This window comes from Rhopalosiphum maidis, chromosome 1 (assembly GCF_003676215.2).
Source record: "Rhopalosiphum maidis isolate BTI-1 chromosome 1, ASM367621v3, whole genome shotgun sequence".
Classification (NCBI taxonomy): Eukaryota; Metazoa; Arthropoda; class Insecta; order Hemiptera; family Aphididae; genus Rhopalosiphum; species Rhopalosiphum maidis.
The window spans coordinates 52,650,762-52,669,831 of NC_040877.1; the positions used below are offsets into that span (position 1 = coordinate 52,650,762).

At 29.5% G+C, this 19,070-nt stretch overlaps 1 protein-coding gene across 1 annotated transcript in view; it reads left to right on the forward strand.

The window, feature by feature from the left end:
• LOC113550615 overlaps positions 1-19,070 on the forward strand; it is a 29,655-nt gene that overhangs the window by 959 nt on the left and 9,626 nt on the right. Inside the window, exon 2 of the mRNA XM_026952562.1 lies at positions 15,790-15,907. Coding sequence (XP_026808363.1) covers positions 15,790-15,907 — 118 coding nt within the window. The remainder of the gene's footprint in view (positions 1-15,789; positions 15,908-19,070) is intronic.

Below are 19,070 nucleotides of genomic sequence, written 5' to 3' on the forward strand. Positions count from 1 at the left end.
GGAAAAGACAATTTCTGTTAATATGGTGGTTATGATTGAATATTATTAATCATTAAGCATATTATATATATATATATTTATTTAAAACGAATCGCTTACGAAAATGTGTTTTTTTACATTAAAATTGGACAATGTCCATTGCAAATAATCGTAAACACTTAAAAAAACGATGGTAATAAAAACAGTATTAGCTAAGTGTTAATGTATATTCAATGTATTTTCCATATTTATTAGACATAAATTATTTAATGTTTTATATTTGTAATTTTAAAACATTAACACCACAAAATAAAATATTTCTAATTCTGGATGGAAGAGTACCTATTTGGAATATTTATAATTTTCATATATTTAATTTTGTCAATTATTTTTTTCTTTCATATAATATAATATATACACAAAACACGTATCTATAAAGCCATATAGGTAATAGAGTAGTATAGATTTGTAAGGAGAATTAGTCAAAGTTAATAACAGAAATATTGAATAATTAATTGCTTGTCTATTTATAGGTAATCATTAAATTGTGTAAAATAAAAGAATGCTAACTATATTATAGGTAATTATAATGATAGACCAAAAATCATACTTTAAAGCCTTTCCTATTATTTATAATCCAAATAATTCTGATAGTTCAATCCACGCCATGCTTATTTTAGTTGCATTTACAGTTACCTTATTTAATCGCATCTCGTTTGGCACATAATATCGTATAATATCATGTAGTATATACTTATAAGAGTATACGCAAATGAGTTTTTCGTTCTGAAACAAGTCATAAAACCAGTTTAAATATTTTGTGAGGAATAATTTGATAATTTAGAAATTTAATAATTTAGAACATTTACAGATTTTGGTATAGAATGTTATGAAATAAATCAACACAGTTTTGAAAGAAACCTTTTGGAGAAAACATATTATAATCATTTGAAACCATAACCAATTATCTTTTTATCAATATCTAAAAAAGTCAAAACCTATGAGAAATAAAAATTTAAAAATATCGAGTTATAAAATATGATAATTCTAAGACTTCAGTCCAATTTAAATTTTTAATAACGAATATTTGTTATCTATTGAGTTTTAACGTCACAAATTATAAAAAGTATTAGCTAAACGTTTAGAGTTAATTATCAAAGTTGCTACCTACTGCCTTTATAAGCAAATGATTATAATTTTAGATTATTTTTAATTTACGTATATATGAATTAACTATTACCAATATTAAATTATGATAAAATCAATAATAGGTAACTGTACTGATAAAACAACGAATTTTCAAAGTTCATATAAATTACAGTTTGTTAACACCTTATACGAATCAAATTTCATTATTTGCAGTATTCAATATATTCATTATTTCTCGAAATAAAGTCGATCTTTTCAAATATAAAAATACGATAATCATTAAAATAATTTAGGTATAATGAATTTTCATAGATTGTCAGCATGACTATTGACTGTACTAATAACTACCGAGGAAAACTAATTAATTTAAATGATAACATATTTTTTTATTTTTTATTCTGATCCTAGTAACCCTAATAAACCTAATTATACGTCATAATTTTCATAGTTTGTACCAAAAAGAGATAATATGATGTAATTATTATGATTGTAATATCCCATTATCCGAGATTAGTTATTAGTTGTAACACTAATAGCAGAATTTAATAGTTTTCTATGGATGTTTAACTTCGTCATTAAAGTACTTAATGTCGCTGTGTGTCTGCATAAAATCACTAGTAATTTTTGAGTAATAATTCAAATAACTGATTTAATATTATATTTAGTTAAAAAAAAGCATGTATTCGTTTCAAGTGGACTATATAACACATTTAACTTGCACAATTCATAATATTTTATTACTGTACTGGTACGGTCTATGATTTTTTATATTATCATAATATAATATAGGAAATCAACGACTGAAATTTGAAGGTTACTTATAATAACTATAATTTGTGTTAAGAATTTAATAGACGAACATAAAACTTTTCACGAAAATATAATATATTTATATATAAATGCATTTATTGAGGTTACTACACTAAAACGTATGATTTTAGTTCTTTAATTGGTTTCACGCTAGACGCATGTCTGTCTTACTATACCGATTCGTGTTACTCGCAATAACCGTGTTTCGAGTTACAAATAGACAATAGTCGAATACAAAAAAAAAAAAAGAATCGAACATAATATATGACCATAAATTGGAACAAGAAATCAACAATTTAGAATATTGCCTATTTATTCGACTATCATGAGTAATACAACAGACTAGTAATGGTGGCAATCTAAATCAATAAAGAGTAATCGTAGGAATACATTTTTAACATAATTGTAGCTGTTAGGTTTGTGTGTCATTTTTTAAAAATGTTTCAGAATCAGTTCCAAATAGTTACATTTGTATTATTTTCTTTCTAGAAAACAAAACAAATATAACATGTCGTGAGAGAAATATTAATCGTTTAATAAATATTTCATATTTAAAAGAAGAATAATAAATATTTTATACATTTACAATTTTGTTTTTTTTTCAAATAGTACGGAAATAAGTAATTATTTTTTAACTAATTTGCAGTTCATAAACCTGTTTATAAAACTATAATAATATATTACCTAACTGGCTTTAATGGTTGAAAATTAGTCATTGAATTTATTATTATCTGTATACATAAATACTTGACACAATATTCAATTTATTTGAAACTAGCTACGTATGTTTATTATAATACTATATGTAATAAAATAAATGATGTCAGTATTTTATTATTTATTATTCGTTTTTGAAGTAAAAAGTAATCGACTGCCATCTTTTCCTCGTAAAGTAGTAATTTTTTCACTTTACTTTCATTTTCACTGAACACTGATAGTACAAGCGGGCAAACAAGTCGAAAAATTCCAACTACTTGAAATGAAAGTTTTCCAATTACCAATAGCGTTGCGAACCGAGGTTAATAACCTGACTGACTGGCGCACGTTAAGTGCTGACCAGTCCGAAGAGAGTCGGGACTTTTTTACATAGAAAATAGTCAACGTCGTGTATTCTAGTAAATTTCTATCACGAATCTGGTAAAACTTATCTACTGATCGATTATCGTTTTCGACATGGATATTATAAATGTAGAAAAAAAGCATAGGTAATGAAAATTATGAGACAAGTCCTTTTATATGTGTATATATATTTATAATACTTGTAGTGCTGTGAACTGTAATGATCTGTTAAATGATTTCACTGGACAGACGAATTACAATATTATCGTAAATTAATTATGTAGTACAGGTAAGCAATTATTGTGATAGTTCTATCTCGTCTTTAGACACACTTCAATGAATGATGCTTACCGTAATGAGAAATATGTTTAATAGGTACCAAATCTCTCTAATATTATATTAGCCATTAGGTATACCTTAACCTTCGTTGGCTCTATTAGATACGTTTTATTTTATGAGAAAAACTCTCAGTATGGAATTTAAAAATTAATATTGTTGAACCGCGATAATGGAAATAGCATTTTTTAATTACTCAGAATATTAAATATGGTAATATTTTTATAAGAACAAAATTATAAAAGTGAAAAAGTGTTCTATTACATCATAATATAAAAAAAAAAAGATAGTTTTTAATATTAAAATATAAACGGTTTCTGTAAGGTAAAAAATAACTATATTTTACATTTTAATATTCATAAAAATAATATTATAATAGATAGTCATTAGACGCCGTGGTCACTTTATCTCCTCGGCAATATGAGTGTAGTGTGTACGTATTTGTTGACAATTAATTGATATGATAAAACTGCAATGGATCACTAATTATGCGTCATTATATAAACACACATAGTCGTCCTTTCTGAGCTTATTTTTATCTTATGAATTTCGGTACGTACCAATGATACCGTTCCTATGACCATTTCTGAGTCATAGATAAATATAATGTTAGCTTTTACATTGTATATGAAATACTATGCGTATAAAATATGAATGAATTAAATAATGTCTAGCTATTGTGGGTAGGTACATGTTGCTTAATACGTTATTAAAATGTAATATATTTTTATACATTTGTTAAACCTAAAATAATTTAATTTAGAAGAAAAGAAAAGAAATCAATGCATTTTATATTTATAGAAGTGTTAGATGTTAGTAAAAATATAAAAAGTATCTATAATTACATTTCTAATGGTGAACATTATATTTACATTTTATAAAAGCATAATGTTATGTTACTTTAGAACTAGAAGCTTCATGAGAATTATATTAGAGTTCTTGCTTTCGCGTTGTTTATTTTCTATTTTTTAAAAGGTATTAAACGATTATGCTTAGTTTTTTTCACTAGCAAGTGAAACTGTTTTTAAATTGCTATTGGTAATGTAAAACTACATATTATACTAACTACATGTTATATTGTACGGCCGAGAATGTGGCTTAACAGTTAGTACAAAAGGAAAACGAGTAGTAGAGAATGCAATTGGAGCTTAGTTACGTGAACGTTGAAAAAGGATGCAGTAGAAAAAAAAAACTTACAGGTAGAAACTACATAATATTTATTATTTTCTACAAAGGAATAAGGATCAAAATTTGAATAATAAATTACTACAATACCGATTCAATTAAAATTGAAAACAGGGCAGTTCTGCTGTGAATAAAATGTATTATTATTATTTTTTTTATTCATATACTTAAGTTTTAACAAAAAGTATGAATGTACAATAATATTATTAACAGATATTATTTAAAAATTAGAAACATATTCGTTCTGTTCCGGTTTTTATTATTTGATTCGTTGAATACGATTTAAATTTAAGAATTTAATTATTTAATGTATTCGTATAGGTACCTACTAGTCTCACTTCCGCTGATATTCGGATTTTCAATGAACTGTTTTTTACCGTTTTAACTAGGCTTCGTTTAAACGCTTAGAGTTAATGTAACGATGTTATACTGTTTACAAATATAAAATGAATGCTGAGTAGAGTTATTATTTTATATTTACCGATAAACTCAGAAAATAAATAATAAAATATGTATAATATGACTACGGATGTAAATACAGTGTATTGTTATGTCAATATTCGAACTATGATTTTATATTTTATTGTTAATTAAATGTATATATTTTCGACATATTCATGTTCATATAGCTTTGTGGACATTGTGAATAGTTTTAATTTTAGCTACAGAAAATTATTAATATTGAGATAAATAGTTTTTATTTTTTGCATTATCAATATTGTGTGAATACTTTAGTAAACAACTGATTTTGCAATATCGAATGGTATCTATAATAAATTATAATATTATTAATATGCATAGGCGTGACGTTTTTCACAGTGTGTGTAGGTGATACATATTTACACCCACCTTTTTAATAAAAACGTGATCACAATAATTTTCCTCGATTACGAAATTACACGCAAATAAATTTGAATGAAAATAATAATATATATTTTCAAATGAAAAGTGTGTGTATACTTTCAACAAACAATTTGTGATTATGAAATAAAAACTAAGAATCTTAAAAGTTTCAATAATAATAACGAAATCGAAAAATAATAATTTCGGAGGGTTTTATTTTTAAAAATGTTGGTTACGCGCGGAATCGCTTTTACTTGTGTTTGCTTCGCAGGGTGTACAACTGCACCACACCTGTTGCTGCAGTAGTACACTCGAAATAGTGAACACCCCTTGATCATTGCAGCTGCTGCACCAGTGCGCCGTGTGTATATAAAATATATTACATGTATAACTCCGTGAATTGGATACAGTCGTTGATTGTGTTGATATAATAGCTTAAACCGTCGAATGGATTAACTATTTTTTTTTATTTTCAACAAGACAAAACAAAAGAAAATTGCGTAAGGCGGTAGTCGTGCGATGTATTGTTATTTTATGTTGGTGTAATATAACATAATTTATATTATATATACACCTCCTGGCACATATAGGTTTACGCGATGTGTCCACACGATGATGACCGTATAATTATCGCTGAACTGCCAGACACATTATCTATTCACGTCTAATACGATATCGAACCGACCGAATTCCTAGCTTTTGTGATACGTGTACACGAGAACCGTGTAATATGTATGCGGCAGAGGCGTCTCGAAATAACGGGTCCGGCGCGCATAGGTATACAATACGTAAATAGGTACCTACTTATATATTGATATATTATTATATTTTGCGTCATCTTCGTTTATACTGTACTCGCGTGTCGTGTCGCATCGAGCCGCCTCATTTTCATTGCATAAACGTACGGGACGATATAGTATATAATATAATATTATGTACTCATAAAAGTATAATATAATACAAAAGGTCAACAATACAGTGAATTAATAATTGTATTGTCGATAAATACTGTGGTGTACCTTCTATAGGATAGGTAGAGAGAGGTATTTCGCTAAACCCACTTATCCATAATATTGTCCTGGGTTGGAAAAAAAAATAAAAATAAAAATAATTTTAAGAAAAAAATCCAACGACGACGTGTCCCTGATCCGAGTTATTGATGCGGAATTCCACGTACCTATATATAATATTGATATTTATTGTTCTTCTTCAGCGGTTCGATTTATGCTGAAGACACACCGTCACTATATAATACTGTAGCGAAGACCGGACGGCGGGCCGGCAGTGTTTATCCGTCGGCATATTTTTTAGACGGAATGACGTGGGAACACGACACATAATAATGTACACAATTTTATGGTCGAATAATTTCCATCAAAGACAGTGTGTATACATTATGACGATGACGCATAACGATAATAATAATAACGAATTAAATAGAATATCAGTAGTTAAAGATTTGTGTATACATTTTGAATCAGCTAATTTATCACTTAAATTCCACCATAAGCCCGATTCGAATATATCTTACCAAATTCTACGTTTTATTTATAAAAATACTCAAAATTCTGAAACAACTTTAAGCTTTAAAACATTTTATCGTTCCCTTGTACGATCCCTGGATTTTGGACCCATAATTTGGTCTCGAAAATCTACAATTATTATAATATAAAAGATTATAAGTTATTCCAGTAAAAATTGTTGAAAGAAATATTACAAATACACTTAAATATTTTTTCTATCATTGTAATAATTTTTATTGTATTTAAATCATTTATTTAAAGGGCTTCGACACATAGAATTAATTAATAAATAATATACAACATCATAATATTATATATGATTACATATAATTCAAAAATATGAAATGCGTATGAGGATCTATTACCTATCATATGATTATAATAATAATCATAATATCTTCACAAAACATAGTATTTAACGTTGACATACAATGTGTGTTTAAGAATATCAGGTATATTGATTATAAAATGAAAATTACAAATGAGAATTAAACACGGGTTCCTTCAAAATTCATGACGGATGATTGACAGATTATAACGTGAACTACGGTCTAATCGATATCGCCCTAACGGTGAATACTATCTTAGGCATAGAAAATGAGCCTAAGCCATAAACTCGCGCATGCATCGTTGCGGAAATATTGGAATATTAGTCGATTTAGGCGAAAACGCCTGTAGGCGCTTACATGGTTGATCGAGTGCAGCTGAATATTTTCATATCCGTGGAGAGGTTTAATATTGTTATCGTTACAGACATTCTATTATTATGATAATAAAATAATAGTATAACGATACGTTTATAACACGCGAACAATATTATAATGTAAAGACTCTTATGTTAGGACTAAAGTCGAGTTGATAATAATAAAGGCACCCATCTATTATATTAGATATTGATGCGTTAATTATTGTCCCAGGCGACGGGGATTTGAGGTTGAGTGATGCGGCGATGTTTAACAATGTTGTGATTTTGATTGTCATCCTTGAACTTGGTTAACCCGCGGGGACGTGTGGTGAACTGGTGTGTTGGTAGGGAAACATTGCCACTACCCGATAGGTATCTTATTACGATTGCTATCAAACACAATATAATATACGGTGTCGGTGTGTGTTACCAAACACGTCGAGTACTGACTACTACCTATATAATAGCTACCGCCAGATGACATATTTTGATAAATAAATAATTCGTTGAACTTACTGTTGTGTATGATGCACAACGGACGACATGACTTATGGACTTGATCGAGGAAAGAGTGATAGGAACGAAAATTTGCATCATAATCATTGGCCTAAAACGGTGTAATTTCATCAACATAACCAAAAAGGAGATTTCTATTATATTTTACACAAACAGTATAATATAATAATCTTAATACGAGTATAAGTATGTACTTATTATGTAATTATATTCAAAATACCTATGTACAAATATATAAATAATTATTACGTATTTATAGATGTACATTTTAAATCTGTGTTGAAAATAAATTGCAAATTATTTATTATCACATACCTAATATTATAATAGTTTTATTTAAGTACGTATATGATGTTTTTATTGAAATATCAGAGTAACAAATCATTTTAAATACTTTTGACGAGATTCATTACCATTTGCAATTCGTACTGTAAATTTTATTTCGTTTATTTTTATCATCGAGTAATATAAAAGTATAAATTTGAAATTAAAGTTTAATCTTAATAACATAGATGTTCATATTCGACAATTTATACACAACTCGATCATTGAAAATCGAGCTCGTTGTTATTATTTTTATAAATCTATTGTTTAGAAAATTTTTAAATCTGATTAAAATTTGCTTGCTTTGATATTTTATTATTTTATAGATTCATAATATATAAATATCTTAGTATTAATCTTATTATAATATTAATATAATATATATTTTGACGATTTGACTCGGAGACAATTAATAATTTGAAGACTTACATTATTCAAGAGTGTATTTACTATTTACTAATCCGTCTGAGGCTGGTAAATTAATTTTTTTTTTTTTAAATTGTCCAAACAAATGAATAGTTAGAGCTAGTTCATTAAAATTGTTAATTTTATTTTTAATGTGCACGGTATAAATCACTGTAAAGGTTTCATGACGAAGAAATAATTTTATCGTACGAATCATTGGTATAATATTATACAGAGAATGATTCATCAAGCACGTTCACCTCCATATTCTCCTTTAATAATGCATTTATAGAACTTATAATTTGAGGATATTTTTAGTATAGGTTTATTTAAAATTGATGAGATGTTTTATACTGCTTATCATCCTGTGATGATACAAATTTCTGTATTCTAAGTGAGATTACAGCTGTTTTACTTTAAATTATTTAAGGGATATATTTTTTTGAATATTTCTTGAAATTTAATGATGACTTCTTAGCCTCTTTGGTTACGTCACCGGTTATTGACTATAATACATTTATTAGCAATTATTACTATCTTTTATTATATTATATGATATCAAAATGAATAAAAATCAACGGGGGGTTATAATTGTTGTTAAATTTATAATTTTTTATGGTTAAACACTTATTAAATAAGATTATATACGCAATAAAATATTCCAGTGATAGCAATCGGGCCTTGACTGTCGCCATTTATCAGTACAGTTTTTTATTGAATATATTATTCGATCATGTAGATAGTATTTAATAGTTTATGTCAGGCGTATAAACAAACATGTACTCTTGCGGGCCACTTTAAAAATTTATATTTATGCTGGAAATAACAATAATCCAGTAAAATTATTACGGAGCTAGCTGTTACACACACACATATATATCATGTAACTTATAAACTATTATCCTTGTGTATGTTACCGTTATCAGCCCGAAATCGAGTGAGATGGAACACAAATAAAAATTTAAAAAATGAAATAAAAAGTATACACATCCAATAAATAATAGTTAATAACAATAATAAAAAGACAACGTGAAAAATAATATCAAAAATACGACGCTCCATTGGACATTATAATATATACAATAGTGTTCTTCGGTCTGTATAATAACAATATACAGGGTGATTTGCTTAACCAGCTTTTCTCATTTATAAAATTAGATTTATTTATTTTCTCTTGATGTTTTTAAACAAAAAGAAACTGTTCAAGTACTTGATATTCGTTTAATTTTATAAATATTTTATGAAATTTTTATTTTTTTATGGCTGTATTTAAGAAAGAGTATAAATATTTAATTAACGGCTAGATGTATTGCTGGGGTTAGATAAGAAGTTTAGATAAGAAAAGCCAAGTCCTGGACTGTTTTCGTATGAACTTTGTTTATATAAATAAAAATCAATAGTCGTTCGCTGTTGACGGTTGTTGGACGTATAATATATAATTTATTTAGACTGTTTTCAAAAGTATTTCAATTCAGTATACGGAATTAAAATAAATTATGAACGGTTGAGGTTAGGAAAAAGATATAAAAAACGAGACTTTTTTTTTACCAAATCCCAATCAAAAACTGGCAGAGGAAGTGCGCACAGCATATCTTTCATACGCCACGGATCACCCTGTGCATTTTATCTACTACCTGTGCATAAGAACATTATTATAATTTATATTATATTGTCGTTTACAATAGCGCGTCGACGCGCATTCTTCATGGCGCATAACGTATTCCGTCGGCACCACTGGAACCACTCGCGTCGTCGGGCCGCTCAGAATTGTATACGAGGTCGTTGAGCCATCGACGACTGCTGTTGCAACGACGACAACGACGACGGCGGCGGCGGCGGTGGCGGTGGAGTTCTCGACTGCATTATATAGGTGGTGTAGGCTATAGACAGGTACCTCTATACTGTGGTTACAGTTGGACATTATATTGTGTATTGGTACTGTTTGTGTGCGTCTTGCAGCGGCGTACAACTACTACTGCACCGTACAGACGAACCTATCGTACCGGAAACACGACGATACCGGAAACACAACGAACGATGCTGTTTGAATATCGTCGTGTTTATTGTTATGATATTGTAATATTTAGTAAAGGTGTATCTACCTATAACTGCAAGGCGTATTATATTGTACAATAATCGTTTCTCTTTCGACGGTTCTCGTCTCCGTATCGTCACCGTACGACCGGATAATAAAGGTAGGTGTTTAATATGAGTGACTACTGCCATTGATTAAATCTGTTCTTCATTTTTCGCCTCCTACAAATTGTTCGTACGTCTACAGCTAGTTGGCCTTTATCACGCCTACTTCGTGTACCTCTTATTACTCAGCAGCCCACCCACTGCTGTATTCAGGATATTACTGTCCTGGGTACAATTTTCTTCGTGCCCCTGTCATAACAAAGTAATGGTATTGAATATTTAAGTACACTATATTTTATCAAACAGTACTTATGTAAGTAAATACAAAAGCTAAATAAAATATTTTCGACGAGTTTTTGTTCTGAAAATATCTATAGTATTATTTATTTTATCATAAATTATAATGCTGTTTTCAATGATTGTGTTTCAATGTTTAGTAGAGTCAAATAATTTAAACAGCCGTCATTCATGGATGATCTAAGAAATGATTTAAGTCTTTTAAGAGTATTCTAAGAGCTTTCTACTTAAGTATTTATTGTATGTCGATGACTTCAGGCGTGCGCAGATTTAAATTTCTGGTCAAGCTTGAAACAATTAGTGCTTAATACTCAGGGAATGCCTAATGCCCAATATATACATTTTTTTAAATACCTTTTCTTATTGCGAATTTAAAATTGAATATTTATAAGTACATAGTACATAAAATTAAGCTTAATATACATACGCCATTAATTTGTTGAGTCTGTATGTGTCAACATGTTTTTGAATTTAAAAATAAAATTTCAAATTGTTTAAAACCATATGGAATAAGTATAAATCCAATCATTTATAAAAATAGGAAAGCATTACATAACGATTTTATAAAAAGCTTGGTTAAAATTTAAAAATTACATATACACATTGTAATACATAAGATGTATACATATTATATTCGTGGTTGTTTTATTATACAATAATTATAATAAAAGAAAGATTATAAATTAATTATCTTATTTTCTATAGCTCTGAGTTCGTCAATTACATTGTCAATATCAACACTTGGTGTTAGTTCTGGTTCAGTAAGTATTAATAATAGATCGGTCTTGGTGCATTGTACTCCTCGATTTATTTTTTACTACAGTCAATTGTGAAAATCCTCGTTCGCAGATACAACTGGTATTACACTAAATAATTTTAGTACGGTAAAAATCCACGGTTATTAAGTATATAATATGGTTATTGGTTATATATTTTGTGTTAATCGAGTTGGTGTAGGGCATCTACAAATATTTTATCATGCTATCATGACGAATAAAACATTCACGATTTCCAAGATCATATTATGATATAACATGCATTATATATTATAACACGATGTATGTGTAAATTTTACTATGCTTCTAAAAAATGTCTGGTTGAGACTGGGCTCGACCGGCTCGCCCCGTGTGCATGCCTATGAGGTTAACACAAAACCATAAACGTTATATGCATTTTAATTTATGAATGTATGGATAAGCATCAGCCAAATTATTATTTCTCATGAACTTACATAAATCTCACATTGATTACGCCGATATATTTTCTGACAAACATTCCAAATAAACTCGTAAACTAATATATGCATTCATAAAATATGCACCCAGATCCTCAGAATTTGTTTTCGTGTCATTGGTTAGCTATAGAAAATTAGAAGCTGCAAACATTGTTCCACCGGCCGACCGTTTTTTACTTACACACATCATAATATTATCATTGATAATTTCATAAAATACCTATGAAACATAACAATTTTTGTTGACACGTCGTCTGCCAAAATTCGCCAGCGCCAGAAAAATTCTGATCAATTTGTCTCCACCCCCTCTTAATCATCACATATAATAGTAGGTATTGTATTTTCAATCGTGAACTCGACTAAACTGTGAATACTGCAAGCATGACTATTCGAGATAACGATGTATTTACAACGGACAAAGGCGAATATTATCGTAAAAAAAAAATATTATTGGTAGATTATAAAAACCGTTAAAACGTTATACGCACGCAGTATTTTTGTATTACACACGTAGGTATACCCACCTATTAAATAGACCCGACAACACGCAGGGCCTAGATTTTTGAACTACGTGACACGGATTGCATCGTGTTTATAATACTTGTATTATTTATAAGCTTCCGAATCACGTGGTTTCGATCGGTACTTATCCCTTGCGTCAGTTGCATCCGTTTAATAGAGGATATCGTCATTTGGTAAACGAATTAAAATAGTATTTTTTAGAATTACATTCTGTTACACACATCGCATATAGGCATATAGCTGTTTTATTGGAGTCACATCGGTTCTTTCGTTTCGAATCGCCAATACGTTATGTCATTAGTTTTTGACCTCGAGTTTAAAGTACCTATACGTTAACTATAATAACATATTATATTATTATATGCACTATCGAATTCGCCGATTTAATATTCTTCGCGCAACTATAATACGACTACATGCAGTCGAGATTATTTACCACGGTTTTGTACGGAACGGTCGAAGCACTGACACCGTGAATTGTCCGTACGCCGCTATGAGTTCATTACGAATTCGGTAGTATTGTTCGGAGTGTGATGAAAATATCGATATTTCATTCGACAAGATAACGCATAATTCGTTACGTCGAATAGACGGCTCCGAGTTTTTACAGCGGATCATAATATTAATGTTAAATCCAATAAATAATCATGAATCATCGAGTCACAACGGTTTCTTTCAATAATTTAAAATGCAAACTATTATTATATGTGTAATAAAACATATACAGTATATCGGAATTCGGAGTAAATACAATGTACAGTTTGCGTTTTAAATTTTTTTTTTTTCATAAAAAAAATCAAAGTTCGTAGAAACCATCTATTTAATGATAAATCGATCCCATACCAGTGACCGTATTATTTTAAATACTGCAAAATATATTAGAAACATTAAACAATAATTATAGTTCAAAATAATAATAAAATGTTCGTCGAAGTTTATTACGTAAGCAGTAGTATTTGACTTAACGTTTCGTTTCAATACAGATTTCAACTGTTTTTTTTTTTTTTTTTTTTTGTTAGCATCGACATCGAATCATATTTATAATAATTTGCCATTGATATTTATTATTATAAATGAGTAACATAGTTTCACAACACTATTAAATTAATGTATAAATTAAGACAGTTGCGATTATTTTTCGATATACAATTTAAATTTACACCCATAGACAGATTATTTTAGGAAATTAGGAGGACGTGTACTAACATAGTATATAGGTATATTACAAATATTTTATAGCTGCACGAAGCATACGTTAAATGTCTATCCAAATCGAGGAACGGTTTAGGGGGGGATGGGGTTATTTATATTTTTTTAGAAATGAGATGTTGAAAATGATGATTATTATTTATCAGTAAACATAATATAGTAACGATGTTTCATTCAAAAATTAACAATACTATACAATATACTATTATATATTTTTATATGGTATGATAAAAAATAAAAATCATAAAATTACTAGCTCTATTCTGAGTACCTAGCTAAAATTTTTAAAAACTATACAGAACTTTTTAAAAAAACTATCGAACATTTCGGCGAGCGTTTGTATACCCAAAACACCCCTTCCGTACGTGTCCAATTCATTTAGTCAATTCTACCTATAACTCTACAAATTTATTTGTATTACTAAACTGTATTGTTACCTAGACGCTTGAATGTCACATGTAGGTTGTTTTTCGATTAGTCTCGACGGGTAGTGCGATTTGAAGCGCTACTGGCAAAAAAAAATATCGAATATGCGGCGTAGTTTCGAATATATTATAATATATATATATATGCTAGTCGAGGTCGCTGTACCATACAATTGTGGTCCCCTCTAAATAATGTACAGAATATACGAGTACATTTTAAAATCCAAAGAAACCCGTGATATGGTCAAAAGAATAATAAAGACGCGAAGCTATTTTGACAGCGACACAAAGCCGAATGACAATAAATGTAAAAAAGAAGGAAAAAAAAATATACGATAAAGTGGGTCGATTTCATCGAATAATAAATTAATTACGTACGATAACCATTTCTAGAAAATGAGAAATCGGTAAAATAATGTGCAAATAATCAAATGCAAGCGTACCGCCTCATACGACTATATTATTATATTATTGAGCTAATTGATAGATAAGTATCCTCGTTCTGTTGTATTCCGCTCGGACACTATACCTACATATAATTTCGCTTTTAACAATGATAATAATAATAATAATAATAATAATAACAATAAAATATCGTTTTAAGCGTCTTTGAATGAGTACTTTCTACGTAATGTTTTTTAGAATATTTAGAACGTACGTAATGCTGCCCATCAGAGCTGTATTGTGAATCAGTATTTGTATAATATATAATATACGAAGGTCGTCGGAAACGCGCACAATATTACAGTTATCTTATTGTATTTTTTATAATATAATGCGATTATAAAATAGGTGTAAGGAATATACTTGAATAATATACATCTCGCGCTGTAAAATGTAATACATTACTGGGCCACGCATTCGATGTATATTCGGCCGATGCCATAATATAGTATTAATTCCAGTGTATAAAACAAACGCGGTAATTGAACCGTGTAGTTTTGAAATGGGCGGCTTGGAGAACAACAGTAATAACGCACACTATAGACTATAATTTCCAATTAAGAAAAGTTGCATTTTACAACGTGTATTATGATATTTTAAAATGTTAATTTAGATGATGTTACAAACAAATAGAACACGTGCAATTTTTAAACGTATAACCTTAACACAGTATTTTAATTTGTATCTATTATTTTTTTTTTTCAGAATGCCGTTAATCAGCGTAGTCAAACCTCAGTACTCGAACAAATGAACAAATATTTCTATTTTACAAGGACGAAGGGTCTTTTTAGAATATGCTATCCCAAGGACAGGCCTCCAGCGGGTAAATATCGTTTCCGGCACAATAATATTGTATTATGAAAAGTATTAAACCACGCGTTTCCGAAATACACGTATTATGTGTATTGTTTGAGCAGGTATAGGCAATATAATATAACGACTTATAAATACGGATACTTTGAAAATTCGATGCAGTCAAATCGGTTTATCGGGTTACTAGTCACGTTTCATTTTTTTGTTATAATATAATGTTATCGCGGTAAATACAGGTTACAGAAAAATCGACTATTGGTAAAAAAAAAATAAATAAATAAATAACCATTCACACGAATACTTATAAAAGATGGAAAAAAAATAATATAAATAATTTGTGAAATACAGTCTTGTTGAAATGGTGGTGTTTTGTATTTGCATTGGAATTGGGTTGAATAGCAGAAGGTTAAAGTAAAATAGAATGCTACCATGTCATTTGGGTTTATTGTTTTTTACTTACCCGCCATTCGTGTTATTACCTATAAACAGTAACGTGCAATAGTATAAATATTGATATTATATTATTTTATTATTTGCATATCATGTTTATACACTATGTTATACGAATGGTTATACAATAATAGGTGTGAACATAAATATAAATGCTTAAACTCAAATATAAATGTGTAATAAGGCGTGTCAATTTAAAAATTGATTTTTAAATTGTCAAGACACCATTATCATCTCAGTTAAATAATTGCAAGTGTGATGCACCTTAAGTTCGACCGATATTTAAACTGTGCAGAGTTCTATCATTGTTTTAAATGAAGGTATATTATTTATCGGTATTTCAATAGAGTACAAACGAAACACTGTTGCACGAGCAGATTGTTGCAATAGTATATGTATAATAATATTCGTTAATCGTCTTAAATTTGTATTCAACAGAGGGCACTCTTTAAATTCGATGATAATTTACTTTTGTACTTGAAAATATGGTCCTTGAAAAATTATATTTAAAAATTCCAAAAATCAGAATTTTAATAAACTGATTGTTAAACGAAAAAATAGTAGTGTGAGCATACTTGTGATGAATTACTATACATGTATCGTATATTGGTCGAAATTCAGTTCTTTACACATCATCGATTCATCGATTATTTAAGACGGATGAAAATTGCACGTCGCGGGTTCAATCACATCTAAATAACAGCTATGTACAATAATATCATACTTTACCGTTAAACGCGTGTTATTGTATTACGATTAATAACAAACAATAAAGGCGCTAGTCATAAACCATTACGCAAAAGTTTTGTACGATTCGCGAACCCGTTGGAGGAAACGTCGAATTTTCAATGTCTCGTGCCGAATAAACAAACAAAAAAAAAATAAAAAAAATAATAATAATAATGCATATTTAAACGATCCATTGTAGTGGTACCTGAATCCGTAAACAAGCGAGGTTAATGAATATAATAGTGATATATTTATAGTATGGTAACGTACGATCGCGGCAGCGTGAGAAATTGAGATGTATCGTACAGTGTAATGTATATGATTATAATGATTATATACACGTTTATCTCTTGTGCTGATGATAACCCGTGATTCGACATTATTAATTAAAATTTTCTCAATGTCCCGATTTTCGAATGGTTGTGAAACTCTCGCGATTACTGATAAAGTCGTTGCGAAATATTCGGATATTCCTACACTAGGTATTTTATTTATATACGTGTTTTGCAGCGGTTCTCAAACACTTTTGTTCACGGAGTCCCAAAAACCGAGAATTAACATTAAAAAAAAAAAAAAAATCGATAAATCATACGATAATCATTACAGTTTAGACAATAATATTGGATTATGGCGTGTTCGAAGAGTTTCTAGTTCACTTTCGCTGAACCCTATGGACTAGTTTACTGTAAACAGAACGATGTAAAAGTATAAACAGTAAAACAATACTAGGGCGTCCACGTGGGGGTCAGATAGAACTATGGCCCTCGCTCCTCTCAATCCCCCAAACTTTTGCACTGATGTTTGTACTTTTATAAAAGCCGTTTTTCCAGTGAAGATAATAATTATTTAATAAATGATAATTTAATGTTAAAAATTATAAACTCTAAAAATAAAATATTTAGTGATGGAACAGTCTCATATACGATGAAAACGATTTATTTTTTTTACCAATCTCATTGTATTAAATTATACATACAACACGGAAACGTAAAATAGTATTTTATATTATAATATGTTATGGTTAGATTCTTGCTTTCTGGTTAAAATTTCTGAGGGTGTCCTTGATTAAGTATGTATAGCAGCGCAATCAAGACTGGTGGGGGTGGGTTCAGAATGCATATTTTTATTTTTTACCTACCTACATACTTATAATATATAATTTATTATTATAATATCAGGATAATTATTTATACCGATGTCGAATATAATGTATTATTTGATTAGAATACTCTCAAATATAGCTTAATGGCGAAGAGGAAGAGATGGTGATCCGGAGAACACCTCCCCGCGGTTACGCCACCGACACCCATTGTACACTGTTCCTGATAAATGAATGCACACGCGCGCACGACGTTTATTATAATCATTTTAGATACCTACCCGAGATGTATTATAATATGTCTTTCGGCCGTCCACGCTCTATTTACGGTGTCACATATTCACTTTGCATGACCGTCAGTTAATCTGCATGCGGCACGATAGAAGTTTTCGTTTATTAATTACGGACATAAGTCTTTTTTTTTTTTTTTTGTAATTTCGATTTCTCTCCTCGCAGTGCGTTATTATAACAGAACACGAGGCGGCGGCGGGTTGCGACTATAATATATTATTATTCGCTATACTACATAATATATATATATATATATACGAGTGTCTTTAATAATAAAATAATACACTCGTGAGCCGTGTTTCCTTCTCCGTTCGAAAAACTGTGTGTACATTATTATTATTATTATTACTAGAAACCCGACCATTGTCGCAATCGTATTCGCGCCGTCGTTACGTCACTGGCAGTCCACGAATAATAAAAAAATGTGTTGCCACTACACTATACAGGTACATACCTACCATTATGATACAGTTGTATTATAGTTTATACTGTTGGGCTGTAAGTCGCTCTCCCACAGAACCGAAACGGACGTAACTACACAACAATAGAGCACACTGAGAATTGTCTACATACGTGTGTGTGTGTGTGTGTGTGTGCCGTCGGT